The sequence below is a fragment of the Porites lutea genome, chromosome 4, assembly GCF_958299795.1.
Source record: "Porites lutea chromosome 4, jaPorLute2.1, whole genome shotgun sequence".
NCBI lineage: Eukaryota > Metazoa > Cnidaria > Anthozoa > Scleractinia > Poritidae > Porites > Porites lutea.
The window spans coordinates 13,424,053-13,443,280 of NC_133204.1; the positions used below are offsets into that span (position 1 = coordinate 13,424,053).

At 39.9% G+C, this 19,228-nt stretch overlaps 1 protein-coding gene across 1 annotated transcript in view; it reads left to right on the forward strand.

Moving 5' to 3' along the window:
* Nucleotides 1–13,631: 13,631 nt before the first annotated feature.
* Nucleotides 13,632–19,228, forward strand: part of LOC140934229 (uncharacterized) — a 19,167-nt gene continuing 13,570 nt past the window's right edge. Inside the window, exon 1 of the mRNA XM_073383892.1 lies at nt 13,632–13,824. Coding sequence (XP_073239993.1) covers nt 13,632–13,824 — 193 coding nt within the window. The remainder of the gene's footprint in view (nt 13,825–19,228) is intronic.

A 19,228-nucleotide genomic window follows, 5' to 3' on the forward strand; every position in this document is an offset into this window, starting at 1 on the left:
ATTGAAAGTCTGTGGTGTTTCAAATATAAGTTAACAAAATGCAAAAAAAACTATAGAAAGGATATTTTTTTACAATAACTGAATTATATCTCGCATGCTGATTGGCTAATTGTAATTATCGTTAAGAAGACAAACACATAAAATTTTAAGTTTTATAATGCAAGACGCGGTCATTTGCCGAACGAATGCCGACCTTCGGTGTTTTTGCTTAGTTTAGTTTCATAGAAGATTCACTTTCTGTTCTCTGAGAATAATAGCCAGAAAGTTCTGATGCAAGACTTGCATCCCGTTTGGATTCTCTGCTAAAAGCTTAAGCAGAGGAAACTAAACAAGACTTTTAGTTTCCAAAAGCGGGGACCACTTGCTAGAAATGGTACAGTTTCAAAACTGCGATTTAATGTTTAATGTTTTTTAATGTTCGTAAAAAGTTAAAAAAGTAAGGAAACAATTCTGAATGCCGACTAGTTTATTAAAAATAAGCACATTTATAACGGTAGTTTTCTTTTGACAAGTACTGAGTGTTTTTTTGATCCTTTTTTCCGAAAGCAAAACAAACTTTTTGTACAAACTTTATGAAACTTTGTAAGTACCTGGTAACGAATTTAAAACTTCATGACTATAATACCCACCTTTCGGTTTGATTGTACACAGCTCATATAGCTGAATGGCATTCAGGACGACAAACAAGTCGAGAACTGAAGTAAACAACCAGCCGTACACGATTTCTGTTCGTATTGATCGGTTAACAACTCTTCTAAACTGCCAGGCTAGTTTGATCTACAGAAAGTTTAACCGTACATTGCTTTGACTTGTTCGTTTACTATAGCGGCTCCAAAATCTTTCCTTGGAATAATATTTAACCTTGGGCCTGTTTACGACTTCATACAGCCCAAAAATGCCTCCGTTTTTCTAGGCAATAAACATCGCTGATCTCATTCTTGTTTGAAGTTTGCAAAACAAATTTATGCAGGGCAGTGACGTGACTCAAGCTGTCAAATTTTTAGCCAATAAAACTCCGTTACTTGTTATCAGTAGCCAATCACCAAGCGAAAAAAGGTGTTGACAATAACATTGCGCTAGATTTTCTTGAGTTGTCTTTATTTTTACCGGCAATATTTGACTTTTTCGAGCTTTTGTTATTGTATGCGGCTCGTGGATCCACAACACTTTGACAATGTTATGATGTCATTTTATCATCAATAAGAAGACAGACAATAAAAAAACTGGTGTCAATTTGTTAACTAGAGTACATAGAAACAATTCGGTCACGTGACGTTGTATTTCGAACGGAGTAGCCGAGTTCCAACTGTTTGAGCCGGAACGCCTGGTAACTACTTTATAGCTTCAATTCGAGGCTTAAGCGAAAGGGTGCCTATTTTTGAAAGCACATGAACTAGAGCTGGAGAGTCTGACGAGTGTTAAAAATGATTAAGTCATGTTCGTGTGTAAAAATAATCTAAAAAGGTCAGACTTCCCTCAACTCTTTCGATTTTTCGAGTTAGAAGAATCTTATAAAGATCGCCTTTTGTCCTAGCACCGATAAAGAGTTTGATTCTATGTATCTGCACATATGCTCCGAGCATTTTAAGATCGAACAAATCATGAAGACCTTGTCTGCAACTAAAAAGATAGCAAAAGGGAAGGTCCCGACGATTTGCTAACCCCGAAATGAGTCCCTCGAAACCCAACTGTCAAAGTGAAAAACGGATGAATTACCAAAAAAAGGAAAATATAAGAGTTCAAGTTGGCATAACATTGTAATCGTCAAAAAAATACTACTTCAGGATTGAAAAATCATTGGGAAATTTACAAACGCTGGTATTTTTTGTAGGTAATTGGTAGATAAAAAAATTATTCCAACAGTAGAGATGAATTGGTTGATTTTTGATACAATGACCATTACATAATACTAAGAATTATAACATAACAAAAGTAAATCGCGCGCTCTGATTGGTCAGTTATAATTAGCCACTACCATTTGCCCGTGGGGGCACGCCAAGAAACTGAGCTAACGCTGTAAAATTTAGGCAAATTCAACAAATCTCCTCTCCTGACGGTAAAATCACCTGTAAAATACACCGATGAAATGCACCGATGAAGAAAATACTAAGCTGTTGTTTTGATGGAAAAAAGACAAAAGATCAAGCGACAAATTTGCCCTGGATGAATTAATCACTGTTTTCCTCATGGCTAGAATCGGCTGAAGGAAAATCGAGCGAGCGAAGATTTAAGGTACATTTTGTGTGTTTTTTTTTTATAGAAGAGAAAGTCTGTTTGAATTGTAAAATTTATCAATTAGCATTGTGTTATTGACTTTTTGTCAAGCTGATGCTAAATTCAAGCAAATATCTTAGGAAACACGCTCAAATTCGAGACAGCTTTGATGTGAAGTTTCCATCTCATCGATTAAAAATTTTAGTTGAGTTTAAACGGGCACTCGCATTACGCTGGAAGAAGCGAATTTCATTTGAGTACAGAAAGATTTGGGTTTTCAAATAAATTTTTCAAAAATAACTTCTGTGTGTATTATTTTGTTCCTCAGTGTTCATTCATAACAGTCGTTCACAGAACGGTCAAAAAACAACAGCTTCAGCGCCGGCGAATTTCAGTAGCAACTTTGACTTTCATAGCTGGATTTCCCCAGACAGACTTCGATACAAAGTTAGTTAATTTCTTTTTAAAATTATTGTTACCTGTTATTAAAGGAATGACAGTCAAATTTTCTCATTTCTACTTTACGTTTATTTCAAAAATTGTCACATAAATAAGCTTGATAATTATTTCATTTATTTAGTTTTAGCTTATTTTTTAGAGTCCTTTTAGTTGGTGTTTATAGTTACAGCTATAGCTTTCCCTCAAAGTTTTTACCCTAATATTAAGAGCAAGTAGACAGATGCCATTCAGAATAACAACAAAAAACGTTTTGCAATTTACCTGAAGACGGAGAACGGTTGATTCAGCAAAAGAAAAACTCAAAGGCAAGTTTTTGAAAAACAAAGAACATGATTTGTTTACGCGCGGGCAGATGGCAGCATACATGAACTCGGACCGATGACTCAACCGAAGGCAAATGGAAAATAATGTTTTTCTCTTTTGATTATGTTATAAAAGAAATGGTAAACGTTGCAGCTGTGCAACCATGGAGTTATGGATGCACTTGGGAGGTTTGCTAAGCACTCAAGAAGCTAGAGTCGCACTCGGCTATCGCCTTATGCGACTCTTATACGCTTCTTTCGTGCTTAGCAACCTCCCGCGTGCATCAATAACTCCATGGTTGCACGCTGCACATTTACCATTTCTTAGTTATCTCTATTACGTTTTAATCAGCCATACGTTATTCTGCTGCTTCTCGACCTGTTGAAAGCTTTCAGCACGATTGATCAACTACAAGATTCTTTTGCGCAGACTATCTAGTTGTACCTAGATCGTAAGCAAGTAGTCAATGTCTAGGGACCCACATTATATAGCAAGGACTGGCAGTTTCAACTCCGTACATCGATCAGCCGTTGAACCCGAGATTAAATTAAATGCAATAATGCAAAATTGATTTGAAATACTCTTAAATACCTAATTTTCTTTCCACCAGCTTCAAACAGTGACAGTGAAATGCTTTAAATATAATTATTATTCATTCAAAATATTTCCCTGATTCTGATTGGCTAAAAGCACACGTTTAATTCACCATAACCAGTTACTGATGACCAAATTTGGCAGAATTTTGACTTTAACGAGGAAATGACGTCAAAAATGCAGCGTTTTTGCAGGTTAAGGCACCGTTAACCGAGAAGACCTGGGGACGAGGTTGTGTTCTTTTGGCTGTGAACTTGAAAAAATGGCGGACATTTCACTCGTTTCAAGAGTAAGAACTAGGCGAAAAAATAGCTAAAAACAAGACAACAACAGCAAGAAGACAACTCGAAGGGCGACATCTGCTATTTGGAGACCAAACGTCTGAGGCTAGAACGCCAGCAAATCAGGCAAATATTACTGGACTTGGAGCAATTGACCTCTGACACGAGTTTCACATTAGAAAAAGTGTTTTTAAACCGAGCGGAACGAGATTTTCGGGTCGCGAGGCGGCCCTGCTAGCGACAAAATCGCGATGAGTCTTCGTGCCACGAGCCAAATTTTAAATAAGACGAAAAACTTCTTCGAAAGGCTAAAATATTACTTGAGAATGTAAACAACAAATCTCCGTCGGCGGTGCGGTCCGGAAGCAGGTCAACACTTATTTCCATCCGCCAAACTGATGTTGACAGATTAATGATTCGTACAAAAAGTAAGGGTTAGGGTTAGGGTTAGTGTTAGGGTTTTTGCCATATATATTCAAATCAAACCATTTATCGTCAGCAACAACAGTGGTGTAAGAGTTATAGTGATAAACTGCAGAGCCGATGCTCCGAGATCGAATCTTACTCGTGCCATCTTGAATTTTTTTTCCTTAAAAATTGAAGAGACTTAGACTTTAATGAACAGAAATTTCAAGAGACAGAGAAATTTCATGTACGAAAAGTGAATTGTCTTGTGAGAGCCACTGAGAGGAAAATGTCAGTTTGGCGGATGGAAACAAGCGACGACCCCGGAAGTAAATCTTGTCGAGTCAATATGACACAACCTCGTCCCCAGGGCTTTTCCCTCAAAAGATGGTTGGAGCGGGAAAAGGCCCTGGCATTGGCTGGTCACGTGTCTCCTCGTACATCCTAAAATCCTGGGTGTAATAAATTAGCGCCATGTGAAAAGCTAAAATTATGCGTAACATCACAGAGCGCGATCTTGGGCGACCTTTTATATCTCTTGACGATTAACGAAAAGTTTTAAAAGGTTTCCTTTTTGTCACAGATACTGGCTATGGTAATTTTTTGCTTTCCTCCTATTTCTATGAAGGGGACAGCAAGTAACATTTGTAAAACTTCAGTTTATAGAGCGGTATAAATGACAAACAAAGTATCGTACGTGCATAAAGGTTGTACTGGAAAAGTCCGCTTTCTCGACTCTTCTGATATTTTATTTCATTTCTTGCGAAGTGGGCCGCCGTACACAGCCTAGTTCTATTCACCTTAACTCTTTGCCATATCATAGCGACACGCGTTGGTTTAGACTTATCCTGTATGACCTGTATTTTTAAAAATTTCATTGACCTCCCAGCTCTGCGATCAAACGACTGGCAACAAAAAAAAACTTGGGTCTATTTAAAATTGACAGAGCTGTAGTTGATTCCAATCGATCAGTCAATCTTCCCTTTAATATAAGGAAAATCCTTTGTACTTATCCTCGGTGGAGAAAAGATATAAGAGTTCTTCAAATGTTTCAGATCGGCGACCTGTCATCGTTCCTGGCTGGAGGGCTGACTTGCATCCGGTGCGGAGATTTGTTTGTTTTAAAGACCAGACTTCATAAAGAATTTTGATGAACAATTCCATTTCAATTAAGTTCAATTTGTTTAAATTCTCTGCAGACCCTGAAGGCAAAGGCCCGCATTTTTGTTTGACATTGGACAAAATCACATCCCGCTTGATCGTTTAGTAATTCCACAGTCACGATGAAGTTTAGTCGAAGCCCCGGGCGAAATACTAGTCGATAACAGTGGGACATAACAGCTTGTCTCAACGCTGAAGCATTTGACATATTTTGTACGTGACAACGTAGAGCCGGTCTGTCTTTCATAAACTTCTAGCATTTGAATAATGCGCAATTAAATGATCTTAAGCTTCTGAATCGCACACACGCGAAACTATTGACATAGTTCGCGATGAATTATTTTCCATTGTTGCTCCCTTCTGTCAGCGCAAAACCAGCGGGTTGCATATCTTAGGAATATTTAGGCTGTACATGTGACCAGCCGATGCCACGGCCTTTTCCCGCCCCACCCATTTTTTGAGGGAAAAGGCCTGGGCACGAGGTTGAATATGACAGTTCTATTGTCTTTTGAAGAAAAAAACAGATGACGCTCGCGCGTGCGCACAATCGGGACACTGTCCCTTTTAGTGAAGCCCTGGGGACAAGGCTGCCAAACGACGTCACCCAACGTCACCCTTTGGTTTCCAATCGTTTCTACTTAGGGGGTAATTACATGAGACAAGTACGAACTCAGACCGGTACCAATTGGTAATTTGTGCAGCCGTTTACATGAGACCGGGACAAAATGCTTGTCGTTTACATGAGACCGGTACAAACTATAAAACAGGAGATTCTTGGAGCTACATAACTTTCACAAGTCGATTATTTAACATATTTCTACTAACGTTCCTAACTGGTAAACAATTTACGCCAGTAAACAGTGAGTAGACAAACGTAGAGTTGTACTGCTCCAAGAAAAGAGTTATAAGCTTTATCCAATATAATGCTCATCTGGACTCGCCTGTTAATATTTGCTGCACAGCAATTCAAAATGGTGCAATCCGGCATTAATCCAATATTCAATTGAAGCTACTTCTAAGGCAAAAATCGTGGAGCCATACGAAGAAAGATGCTATATATGGACCCGGTCTGAGATTCGTTTCCAATTTAACTCGTGTTGAGTCATCGACCGAGGCGAAGTTAAACCGGTCTGAGTTCATTTTTAGGCCGGTCCCTTGTGAACGCATGAAAAGAAATGTATGGAGACCGATACGAACTCATACTGGTCTGAGTTCGTCCCGTTCGACGACTATCCGGACTTCAAACACGATCGCATGACACACGATTGTACAGCCACAGTCGCACCACGAAAAATTCTGGGATCAAGGTCAGACATAATTCTTCTTGATCCGCTCCTTGTGTTTCAACATGAATGGGTCAGTACTACAACACTCTTTCCTTTATATTACAAGGTAATGCTATCAATGAGAAATATGCTATTACAGTCAACTATCCGTAAGGCTACCACCCAAAATGCGAATTTAGTGGATCACTTACGAAAATCAAACCGTAATTGTCTCTTTCGAGAAGAGGTGCCGAAACTGCCGATCTACACTTACGTTTTGGAAGAGAACTTATTGCATGCAATGTGTTGAGTTATGATATTCGTTTTTCCGTGTTGTCACTAATACATGTAGTTCTTTTTATATAATCCGAGTAACATAGTACATACAGCGAACTTATTCTAAGAAATCAAGCAGTGTGTCAAGTGGTCGCTTACAAGAGATTACAAGTGATCGTTTTGTGAAAAGTCCGAACCCAGTTGAAAGGGAATAGCTCCGGGTCGACTTCACAGAAAAGACACACGTACTCTAATGGTTCAGCAAACTTTGTATTTCTTCTAAAGCTTCAGCGTTGTTACAAATCAACTTAATCTCACACTAGCCTGTACTATCTCTCTCACAAAAGCCTGTTATAGCTTCTTTTAATCATTTGAAATTTAATCTTACTTCAGTAAAAACCCGATTGGGTGTAAGGAATATTATCATATTTTCCTTCGAGGTTATGACGCAGTCCGAAAATCAGCTTTGACTTATAGAATTCACTTATACTAAGTCCAGTTAATGTCCAGTCAAAACAAAATAGTCAGAGAGATATAAAGATCACAAAGAATGTATTTATATATATACCTGGATTTTTAAAAACCGGGTTAGCAAAAATATCAACTCATTCTACTACTAGATAATTTAAAACAACAAAACTCATTCAAAGGCCGATTAAAAGCCTTAAGTAGTTTCCATTAGAAAGTGAAGTGTTGCGAGTAAAACATGACATTTCAAATAATTTGCATCAGTTGCAGTTTATTTCAATTGTTTATATTTCAGATTAACCGTGTCAAATAACTTTGCATGTAACGCTACACGACACGAAGGTGATCGAAAAAAACTGAACTTTGAACCAAAATAAGTGTTTATATCACGCTACATTGTATGAAAGTCCGTGAGAATAAATCAGGGTATTATTTGTCTGAAACCTGTCCACGATAAAGTAAAGAGCACGCGAGCGTTGGAGTAAGTGAAGGAGTGAATTTCCAATCGACTTTAATATTAAACTGGTTCATAAAGCATCACGAGCGTATCAAATCATTTTCAATCTTTGCTTCCGTCGTGTATAAAACGTTTTACTACCAAGAGAAAACAAACTTTGTCACACTTTCTAGAAAAACTCTTAATAACTAAAAATGAAAGCAATTTATCAATTAAACAAATACAACAAAGCCTGGCTGAATACAAATTCAGCCAAAACACCGACTTCATTTACCGTAGAGTCCAGGAATTGCTTGAAATATTCTGAAAAAACGTATCGCTTCAATTCACGGGAATTTTTTTACCTTCACTTGCATCCATACTCGTAAACATAAACGTGCTGTCTATACCAAACAGGATTTGGCCTGGGCTTTAAGTTTTCCACATCACACTTTATTTGTGTTCTGAACGAACGAAAGAACCTCGATTTTGAGGGCCGTAATTGAAATCGAGGCAAATGCGGTGATATACATACATACATACATACATACATACATACATAAATACATACATACATAAATGCCAAGTCTAATCTCACGTTGACATCAGACAACCTTGATTATACTACGCTCTAGTCCTTCTGTTGAGCACTCTGCCGATAGCCGTGCATTTACATCAACTGGTATATTGAAGCTCCTCTACTGTTGAGCACTCTAAGCAGTGACTATCACAATGGAATCAACGAGATTTGATCACTCCACCAAAGACATACCTCTACCATCTGAGAAGGATTATAAACCTACGCTGATTGAAAAGACCGAGCACCTCTGCCGACAAATGAGATGGAAAGCGTTTTTCTACCTCAACCCTAGCGCAGACAGTAGTCAGAAAGAGACGTTTGGGTTTCCCTCTAGAAATTCGCTTCCGCAAATACAGGCGATGCAGGACTTTGAGAAAAGGCTTCTACATATGATAGAGAAGATCAAATTTCGGACAGTAAACTGTAAGTTTCAGCATAAGCTTTCTTCAGACATTCAGGAGAACATCATGAAATCTGACAAGCTCTTGGTACCCACGGACAAGACTTCCAACTTTTACAAAATGGACACACAATCATATAACGATCTACTGAAGAATAATATTACTAAGACCTACAAGAAAGTAACCCCGGACACAGCGGATTCCATTAAGCTGAAGGCCAAAGATATTACTAAGAAACTACAGCTAGATGGCAGGATAAACACCACTGCCAAACGTGAAGCCTTTATTACTCTCAAAGACCACAAGCCTAATTTCGCAAACAACCCCACTTGCCGCCTTATCAACCCAGCTAAATCTGAGATTGGAAAGATCAGCAAACAGCTCCTTGAATGCATCAACACTGCACTTGTTAGCAAGCTGAAACTAAACCAATGGGAAAACACTAAGGCCGTCTTAGCTTGGTTCACTGGCATACAGCATAAAGAGTTGCACTCATTTATTGCATTAGACGTGGTAGAGTTTTACCCATCGATCTCCATCGACTTGCTGGCTGCCGCTCTCGAATTCGCATCGAAGCATGTCACCATTTGCGACGACGAACGGCATATTATCCTTCAGGCAAAAAGTTCTCTTCTCTACAACTCCGGTGAGCCATGGAGCAAAAGAACGTCAATCAAACCTCTTCGATGTGACCATGGGCAGTTTCGATGGCGCCGAATCATGTGAACTCGTCTGCACTTACCTCCTCCACAACAAAAAAGAAAGGTTCGGTAACGCATGTAACTTTGGCTTGTACAGAGATGACGGTCTAGGCGTAACCAAGGCATCACCTCGGTAGGCCGAGCTTATTAAGAAGGAATTGTGTAGCATTTTCGCCAAGCACGGTCTGAAGATTACTATCGAGGCCAATAAGAAAGTAGTAAACTTTCTTGACGTCACACTTAACCTGGCTAACGGTAAATACTTGCCATACAACAAACCAGGACACATTCCACTCGACGTCAACAAGAAATCTAACCATCCACCCAGTATCATCGAAAACATCCTAAAGTCCATTAACAAAAGGCTGTCCGAAATCTCTATAGATGAAGATTGCTTTAGCAAAGCGGCACCTCTTTATCAGAAAGCTCTCGATGATAGCAGGTGCAAGCACAAACTTGCGTTCTCTGTTCCTACGGCACAGTCTCCGAACTCTGGAAGAAGGAACCGCCATAGAGACATCATTTGGTACAACCCCCCTTTCAGCAGGAACGTGGACGATCCTTCCTAAAGATCCTCGACGAAGAATTTCCGAAGGGCCATGCACTGCATAAAATCTTCAACCGGAACACAGTTAAGATCAGTTACAGCTGCATGCCGAATCTAAAGCAAAAAATTGATGCCCACAACAAATCCACCCTACGGAAAACAAACGCCGTACCACCTAAAGCTTGCAACTGCCGTCAACCAGCTCATTGCCCTCTGGACCGTAATTGCTTAAAATCAGCCGTGATCTACCAAGCCACAGTAGCAACGGAGGACAACAGGCCAGTCGAGACCTATGTAGGCCTTACTGAGAACTCTTTTAAGACCAGATACTCGAACCATAAGTCGTCTTTCAGAGACCCAAACAAGAGACTCAGTACGGAACTCAGTAAGCACATCTGGCACTTGAAAGACGCTAAGATTGGATTTAGCTTAACTTGGAAGATCTTAAAGCAAGCCGCGCCGCTTAATCCCGCTTCAAATCGCTGTAATTTTTGCCTGTGGGAAAAATATTTCATTATTTGCAGAGCCGATCTGGCGAGCTTGAACAAAGGAAATGAACTTGTAACTTCCTGCTGGCACCCGCGTAAATTCCTTCTTAGCAGCTTTACATCTTCCGTTGGCGCGCAATAGTTTTCCGCATTCAAATTCCGCGCGCGCGTTTGTAGTCCTAGCGTATGTTGTAACGAACTTTTTGTTGGCAATGTTATCTGAGGAGTGCCGTACATGCCGTGCGGTACGAAACTAAGTAGTAATAAAAATGCCAAGTCTAATCTCACGTTGACACCAGACAACCTTGATTATACATACATGCATACATACTTGTATTCTGGGTAGAACGTATTTCGTAGGCCACTCTATTCATTTAATTGAAGAGCATTGACTATTAATAATCACAGGAGTTCAGGCTTCAGGAGTAATCATTGATCGTTTATTGCGACAGTGCTGTTTAGTATGGTCCGAAATTGTAGGACCACACTCATCAAGCAACTTCAACGATTGACCGTTAAAATTAAAAGCTGGCAGTAAAATTCGGGTCAGTTGTTATAGGGATGCGTTGAGAGATTGTATCTAGGTAACAGATGGATTGTGTCTTAGTTACGTTACTCTAGAGTTCCTGAAGTACATATCTGTTTCTGTGGGGGCATGAACTCGCTAGTTCGTTTCATACATACATACATATTTACAATGAAGCTGGCTTCGGGAACAGGCAACCCAGGCTGGTCACGTACGCGACCTGAATTAGTATGCTGCGAAGCCACGCTGCGGAGCTTGGTGGCTTCGCAGCAATAAGCGGATAATTTTTTTAACGGCTAGATAGATTTTTTTAAAAATTTAAGATTCTTGAGATTAAAAATTTACAAGTGAAAGTCTCTCATTGTTCAAGGGTATTGTCTCCAAGCTTTATTTTCACGTGGACAGGAGTAACTAACAATGCACTTGAAATATGCAAAAATGTTAGCTATTGTTGTCCACGAAAATATGAAACTTGGAGACAATACCCCTGAATAATGAGAGGCTCTCACTTGCAAACACAACATTTCTGACAAGTTGTAGTCCTTATTTTGCTACCTGACGATATATCAAGAAACCACCCTCATTTCCAAAATGCTGTTTGAGAATTAAATGATGAAATGGGAAGGTAATATTCATATATCAAATAGAAAGTATTGTGAACTTTCTACCTAATTAAATAACTGGTCAATTGAAAACCCCTCCCCTCTGCAAAAAAGGGAGGAACTATAGCCTGCGTGGCGTGCGCTAAAAAGGGAAGGGAGAGAGAGAGGGGGAGAAAAGCGCAAATTTCCCCTCCCTCTCCCTCCCCTTTCGACGCCTGAGGCTAAGTGGCTTAATTCTTTCGCCTCATATGCGGAACATCAGCATTACACAGATTCTTTCTAGATAACCTGCTATCAGGGTTTTTTTTTTTTTTTTCAAACAAAAAGGGAAGAAGGACACCTGATCCCAGGTTACTCTCTAGACGACTTCCTGTGTTCAGTCTTCCTGAAGGATGGTAGCCTCCCACGCAGGCGTTTTTAGGGGAGCTCGTATTTCTTCCCTCCCCACCAATAACCAATGGGGAGGGAAGAAATACGAGCTCCCCTAAAAACGCCTGCGTGGGAGGCTAGAAGGATGGAGGCCCGCGCACGATTCCTAATCATCGATTCACGTATACAATAATTCAGTCTTGATTAATGTAATTGTGCTCAGTGATTCAAGAACCACCAAAATGACGAATCAGAGACTATAATTAGAAAATGATGCTATGAAAGTTCGAACTTCCGCTGTATTATTTTACTGTAATTACTTGTGTAAGAGTTGTTACTCCAAAGATAAAAAATAATAATATAGTTATATCAGGGGCACCCAAAGACAATTTTTGGAAAATATCTGTTCGGAAGACGATAGATCTAGAATTTTTGGAACATTTGTTGTAAAATTTCTTGCCTCTCTTAGAGCTTCCTAGGATTTTCGAACATCTAAAAAATGGTATAATTGCCCATTTTTGACGGATTTTTACCCTAGAAAGGTCGCCTAGAATTCTCGGGAGACCTTTTTCTGGCTGAAATTTTCGAAAAGGTAAGTTTTGATCCCTATAATTTTCGGATCACTAGACTTTCAGCTACGAAATGCGAACAGATGAAACATTTTTAGGGGATAAATATACCTACCGTTTAAAACTAAAATACGTTAAACAATAAAATTATAAAATAACTGCGATCGTACGCGCGCTCTGATTGGCTCAGAGGAGCGATTGCATGAGAGTATGTAAACATGGTTGTGGCGTCAAGATGTTTTGTTTTGCGCGCTAATCACACGCAAGCACGAATTGGAAAAAGTTTTCAAGTTCAAAACTCGACAAGTTTACTTTATTTACCCATTCCTTCGTCGGCTGAAACTTGGAAAATCGTTACAAAGAAAGTGTGTCAATTTTTTTTTCGCTTAAGCAGACATTTTAAGGAAGAAAAGTCCGTATTTTAGAAGGCATCTTTTTGCAAAACAAGAACTGATTACGCGTGCAAGACTTCGTGGACAAGACTTTGCGACTGGTAAGAATTTCTCTTTTAATCAGTGCCACACAAAGAGTTTTGCGTTATTTCTCGGGAAATTTATTTTATAAAAGCAATAGAAAACTTTTTTCCTGTGTTTGTATAGCCTGCTATAAACACTCGAGGCGGGAGAATTCTCGACAGTTACGCAAACCCTCGACTTCGTCTCGGGTTTGCATAACTGTCTCCAATTCTCCCAACCCCTCTCGTGTTTATATTAGGCTATCCAAACACGGAAAACGTTTTCTATTGCTTAAGTGGTTCTGAACTATATTCTAGTTGGGTGCCCCTGGTTATATTACATTTACATTACGTGCTTAATCCACAGCAAAACAGACATCCGTGGCGAAAGGAAGTTATCGACAGATGACGTAAATATCCCTAGACCAATCAAAGTTCGGCTTTTAAAAACTGGATAAAAAGTATTATCATCTGAAGGGAGCTGTAAAGCATTTTGTGGCTTGCGGAGTCAAGTGGTTCATTACTAGGCGCCATGTCTACTGCTATGATGCAGTTCGATATGGAAGAACTCTTACCAGCTGCTAAGGATTCGGAAACCAAAAAGCATGGTGTTAAGAATCTTTTGAATAGTAGATTCACTTTCCGATTGTGGCAAATTCTCGTTTTCCTGTTCGTAATGACAATCATTACTGTGACTGGTATTCTGGCCGCAAAGTTTGGTCATGGTTTGGTTTTGCCCATGCTACAAAATCTCAACCAAAGAGGATAGAGGTAACTTAACTTTCCTCCTACTTCGGCACTCAGCATTTAGTGCTTTAATTCTGCACTCTTCTAGTAATCGTGCAAGAAATCACGTTCCTAAGACTACGAGAGAATTCAATTAATTCATCCGGAGGTCAATGAAACACCTTAGCAAGATATATAACTTTATAAGAAAACCTCCTAAGGTCAGGATTTAGTAACAAAATGTCGTCACATGAGAGGCTTAGGCCGGTTCAGGAATTCACAGCACGCATTTGCCCAAGGCGTTAAAATCCCACGGTCATTTGCCGCCCTTGTGGTTAGGCATATGGCAATCTGCTGTAAGATAGTTGATTACATATCCGGTCACAAGCAATTTGATGTTGCGTCTGCTATTTCCAATTTAAAAAAAAAAAATCTCTCTAAAAGTATTTCTCCGTTTCGAAAAGTTAAAACAGAATCAGAGAACATTTGGATCTGTTGACGGTGACTTCATAAAAAGCAACAGAACAAAGAACACAAGCAAGATGCTGCGTTACTTATTAGGGTTAATTTATTACAGCAATACCATATTCGGAAATAATAGGGAAAAATGAAGTAATCTCGCTTTACTGCGCGCTCAAATGCAATAACATTCAAGACGAATTTTTTCTCGTTTAATTTTCGCTTGTGCACAAGCTGGCTATCTTGTGATCTTCACTAAAACAGGTAAATAATTACTATCACGACCGCAAGGTGAGGACAAATCTAAATGCGAGCGGACTGTTGTGTCAAAGACGTCACGCTATAAAGATGCTCAGTCGAGCTTGATCTTTATGTTCGCTGAAGTTCAGAAGTGGTTATGAGGACCAGCTCAGTCGCTAATGAAACTGTAAAAAATTATGGCGTTAATACCAATAAGGCCGAGGGGCTTCTAACAGGACAATCATTTTAGTCGTAGAAATGTTAAGAGTTTTTGTGTTATAAACCATGTAAATATAAGCCGGCCTATAAAACATCTGGTAAATAATTACTATCACGGCCGTAAGGTGAGTACAAATCTTTTCATAAAGAAAAACGTTTTAGCTATAAATGCGAGCGGACTGTTGTGTCAAAGACGTGACGCTATAAATATGCTCAGTCGAGCTTGATCTTAATGTTCGCTGAAGCTCAGAAGTGGTTATGAGCACCAGCTCAGTCGCTAATGAAACTGTAAAAAATTATAGCGTTAATACCAATAAGGCTGAGGGGCTTCTAACAGGACAATCATTTTAGTCGTAGAAATGTTAAGCGTTTTTGTGTTATAAACCATGTAAATATAAGCCGGCCTATAAAACATCTGGATATTTCCTCAGAAAATATCTGTAAACTTGAGCATTAAATATATAGGCATGGTGAGTGATATTTCAAGCGAAGAATTGATCCTTATTTGCCTGGGTCTAACAAATACACTGGGGCATTAATTTACCTGTGTTTAACAAATACAGCAAATACACTGGGGTGTTAATTTGCCTGTGTCTAACAAATACCGTAATTTGTCTATGTTTAACAAATACACTGGGGCGTTAATTTGCCTGTGTCTAATAAATACACTGGGGCATTAATTTGCCTGTGTCTAATAAATACATAGCCTCCCACGCAGGCGTTTTTAGGGGAGCTCGTATTTCTGGGGAGGGAAGAAATACGAGCTCCCCTAAAAACGCCTGCGTGGGAGGCTAATAAATACACTGGGGCATCAATTTGCCTGTGTTTAACAAAATACACCGGGGCATTAATTTGCCTGTGTTTAGAAAATACACTGGGGCATTAATTTGCCTTTGTCTCACAAAATACACTGGGGCATTAATTTGCCTGTGTTTAACAAATACACTGGGGCATTAATTTGCCTGTGTTTAACAAATACGCTGGGGCATTAATTTGCCTGTGTCTTACAAAATACACTGGGGCATTAATTTCCCTTTGTCTAACAACAACACTAGCGCATTTATTTTCCTGTGTCTAACGAATAAACGTTTGAAGTATTTATTTCTCTCTAACAAATTTATTTATGTAATCCTTTACCAATACGATGGCAACTAAGATAAAGGCGTTTTAAAACTGAAAATTCCGGTGAGGTATATTTTTTAACCAAGCCGGCACGAAACCGCTAGCCTCGAAAAATATAACAGCAAAGAAAGAGTAGCCCTGTCCCATTGTTTTATTGTATTACACATCAGGCGTTCAAGAAAACTCGTATACCTTGTCGGGATTAATCCGGCTTATAACACCTTCGTAAGGCTTGTCTTTTAGTGTGGTTCCTCTTTCAGCTCCTACTGTGATTTAGTTAAAAAACTTTTACCTAAGCAGCGGGGAGCCAAATTCCTGAACCAGCCTAAGCTTGTCAGGTGAATTTCCATCCCAAGAAAGACCCTCAAAGTTTGCCACGTACGTGCCCCACACCCTGTCACCCCTCGACTAAGATTTGAACCGTTTGCTCGTTTGCATTTTGTTTAATCACCAGCTGAATCACCGACTTTCAGGTAGAAGTCAGTTTATTCGCGTCTCTCGTGTCTACCAAACGGAAGTTTCGTTACAGACGCCCTGGGGGTACTCCTGGGAATTCTTGGTGGTGGTGTGCCGCCAGGTTCTCCAAATCCTGACCCTATTTCAGAGCAAAATTGAAATTTTCCACACCCGTTTTTAGACTAGACCCCTAAAATCCATACCCCTGGGTTCCCCACGCACCTTGAAAATCCTTGAAAGTCCTTGAATGTTAAATGAAATTCAAGGCCTTGAAAGTCCTTGAAAATTGCAGTCGGTACTGGAAAGTCCTTGAATTTCAATGCTAACTTAATGGTTTAAGGAGAACTGCAAAGGAAAAGGAGCAAACACAAAGACCTTCGGGATAAAATTCTCTGATGTGCAAGAACTAACAAAAGACATAGACTCAAGGCTCTTGTTTTGCACTGAATGTAGTCATTGAAAAATGCGAAATGTGTACTTGAAAGTCCTTGAAAAGTCCTTGAATTTTTTGTTCTAAAAAAGCGTACGAACCCTGATACCCGTTTTCAGACGTGGCCTTTAGGCAGAAATTATGTTATCACTACTTTAAGATTAGAGCGCAAACGAAACATTCTTCAAATCCATTTCGAATTCGCATCAGTTTCTCCCCCCCCCCCCCCCCCCCCCCTTCTTACTCATTTGGAATTGAAACGATAAATACGTTCATACACTCCCGTAGTTCCCTCGAAAACCATACCCGATTCCAGACCAAAATGGGAAAAGTGTATACTCGTTTTCAGACCGAAACGGCGCAAAAACCCTACCCGACGGGGCGGTAAATACCTATATAGCTTATATAAGGTAGTACCCCCCTCCCCCGGGTAGACGCGTAGTGGGTCCTTATTTAGAAGTCCGACCACAATTTTATATATAATTTCTTTTGTATGACCGAAATCGTGACTCGGGAAAATCGTGAAAAGGAAACAAAACATGTACATGTAGCGGGACAGTCAAGCAGTAAAATGATGGAAACAATAATTGATTAATCAATTCAGGTTCAGATCAGGTCAATCAGTTTAGTTTGTGAAATCATCGACGTCTTGAAAACAATACAAATGAATACATCTTCCATGACACGGTTCAGGACATTTGCCATTTTATGGCTGCTGTCATTCGGGACGTCTTCGGCAGGTCTCTTCAAATTATATAGACTAGACTGAAACGAGACTTCACATCATTTTGCCCTGCAGTTTTACTAAGTCTATATGATCAGGAGCTGTAGCTAAGATGTTTTTATGGGGGAGCGTATGAGTACCAAAGATGCGCCTGTCCAATGTTACAATGCGATCTGGGGGCAATTCTGGGGGCATGGTCCCCTAGAAAATTTGTTAGAAATTGGATTGTCTATTATAACTTGCATTCCAATCAGGTAACTTAAGTCAATACAGATGTTGCTGATAAAAAGGCAGGATCTTATCCTGGCGGGGGGGGGGGGGGTACTGCCATATATGGGCTATATGGGTATGTGCTGCTGTGAAGTGTATGGTTTTCAAGCAGTTTACTCTAGGATAGGGTATATAAACCAGAGCGTTTGGGTCTAGAATAGGGTATCACTTTTCAGGAAACTGATCAGTTGGTTGAAGATTTTATCTAGACTGGGGAAACAGCTACTCTAGGATAGGGGGATTTGGGGAGTTTACTCTAGTATAGGGTAGCAAAATTCAGCTGAACTAGCTCTGGTATAGGTGAAGGGTTCCAAGGTCCCAGCGGCACATCCCCACCCAGAAATTCCTAAAGGGCTCCCCCCCGGGGATCTTACATGAGAGGACACAGAGGAATTTTACTGGAAGTACAATCTCACGCAGAGTTGTAAGCAGAAATGTAAGCTTTGTCGGAAACTAATGCGACTAATCCCATTTAATATGTCGCGCTCCTGGAAAATTCTAGATTTCCTATTCGTGTATTAGACTTCAGTATCATAAAATCTTCATTTCGCGCCAGAATAAATTAGTTTGCGCGCAAAAGGCTTCTGAAAGAATCGCAACGTTCGTCCCATGTTGATTCCACCTTTTAGTAGACTGCAAAACAGTCGTTTTTTGGTCAAAATCAGTAAAGAAATCGGTAAAGCGTGGAGTAAGGGTCTTACGCGCGCGAAGCGCGAGAACCTCACACGCCCGTAGGGCATGTGAGGCGACAGAAAAAAAAACGACTGTCCGTTTTCTATATAAGTTCGTTCCAACCAGGGGTTTCAAAAATGTCGTCGAGCTGTCAAGAATCTGTTCTCAACTCCACTCTCTTTGTGAATTTGATACACTAGGTGATTGATTTCGAGGGAGAATAGCGCGTGTTATTGTCTGCACTTGGCTTCGAATCTTCCGCTGTATCCAGTAATTCTAAAGCAGTTTTTAGCGTTGCTTCTCTGTGAATTGTAGTGTATATAGTGAAATTAAATGTAGTACATATAGTGGAGGGTCAAAAATGAGTGGAAGTGGCAGAACGCCAACAAAGCCTGTGCCTGCTCCTCGAAGAGGGAGTAAGCCGAAAGAGCCGAGCGCTTCGGATAAATTGTAGAATTCAAAACACAGTTCGGCAATTTTAAGAGTGGGTGGATAAGCTCGGAAAATGTGTTTGTTGGGCCTACCAGAAAAAGAGGAAAGGATACCAAAGTTGGCCAACCTACTGAAAACGAACTTTTCGTTGTCCTCGAAGAAGGAGAATCTTTCTCCACAAGAGTTTGCTCTCCGTGTAGAACAAAGGTCAGAAACTGCGCTGCGATGCTTTCGCAAATTAGAGAAAAACTGAACACGCCAACTGACAATGCACAATTATTGCGATTGCAAAGAATGAGTAAATCCCCTCATTCCAATCCACTTCTTCGTGATATAGCTCTGTAAATCACTATCCGTGAGAATTTAAAAATCCTGCTAA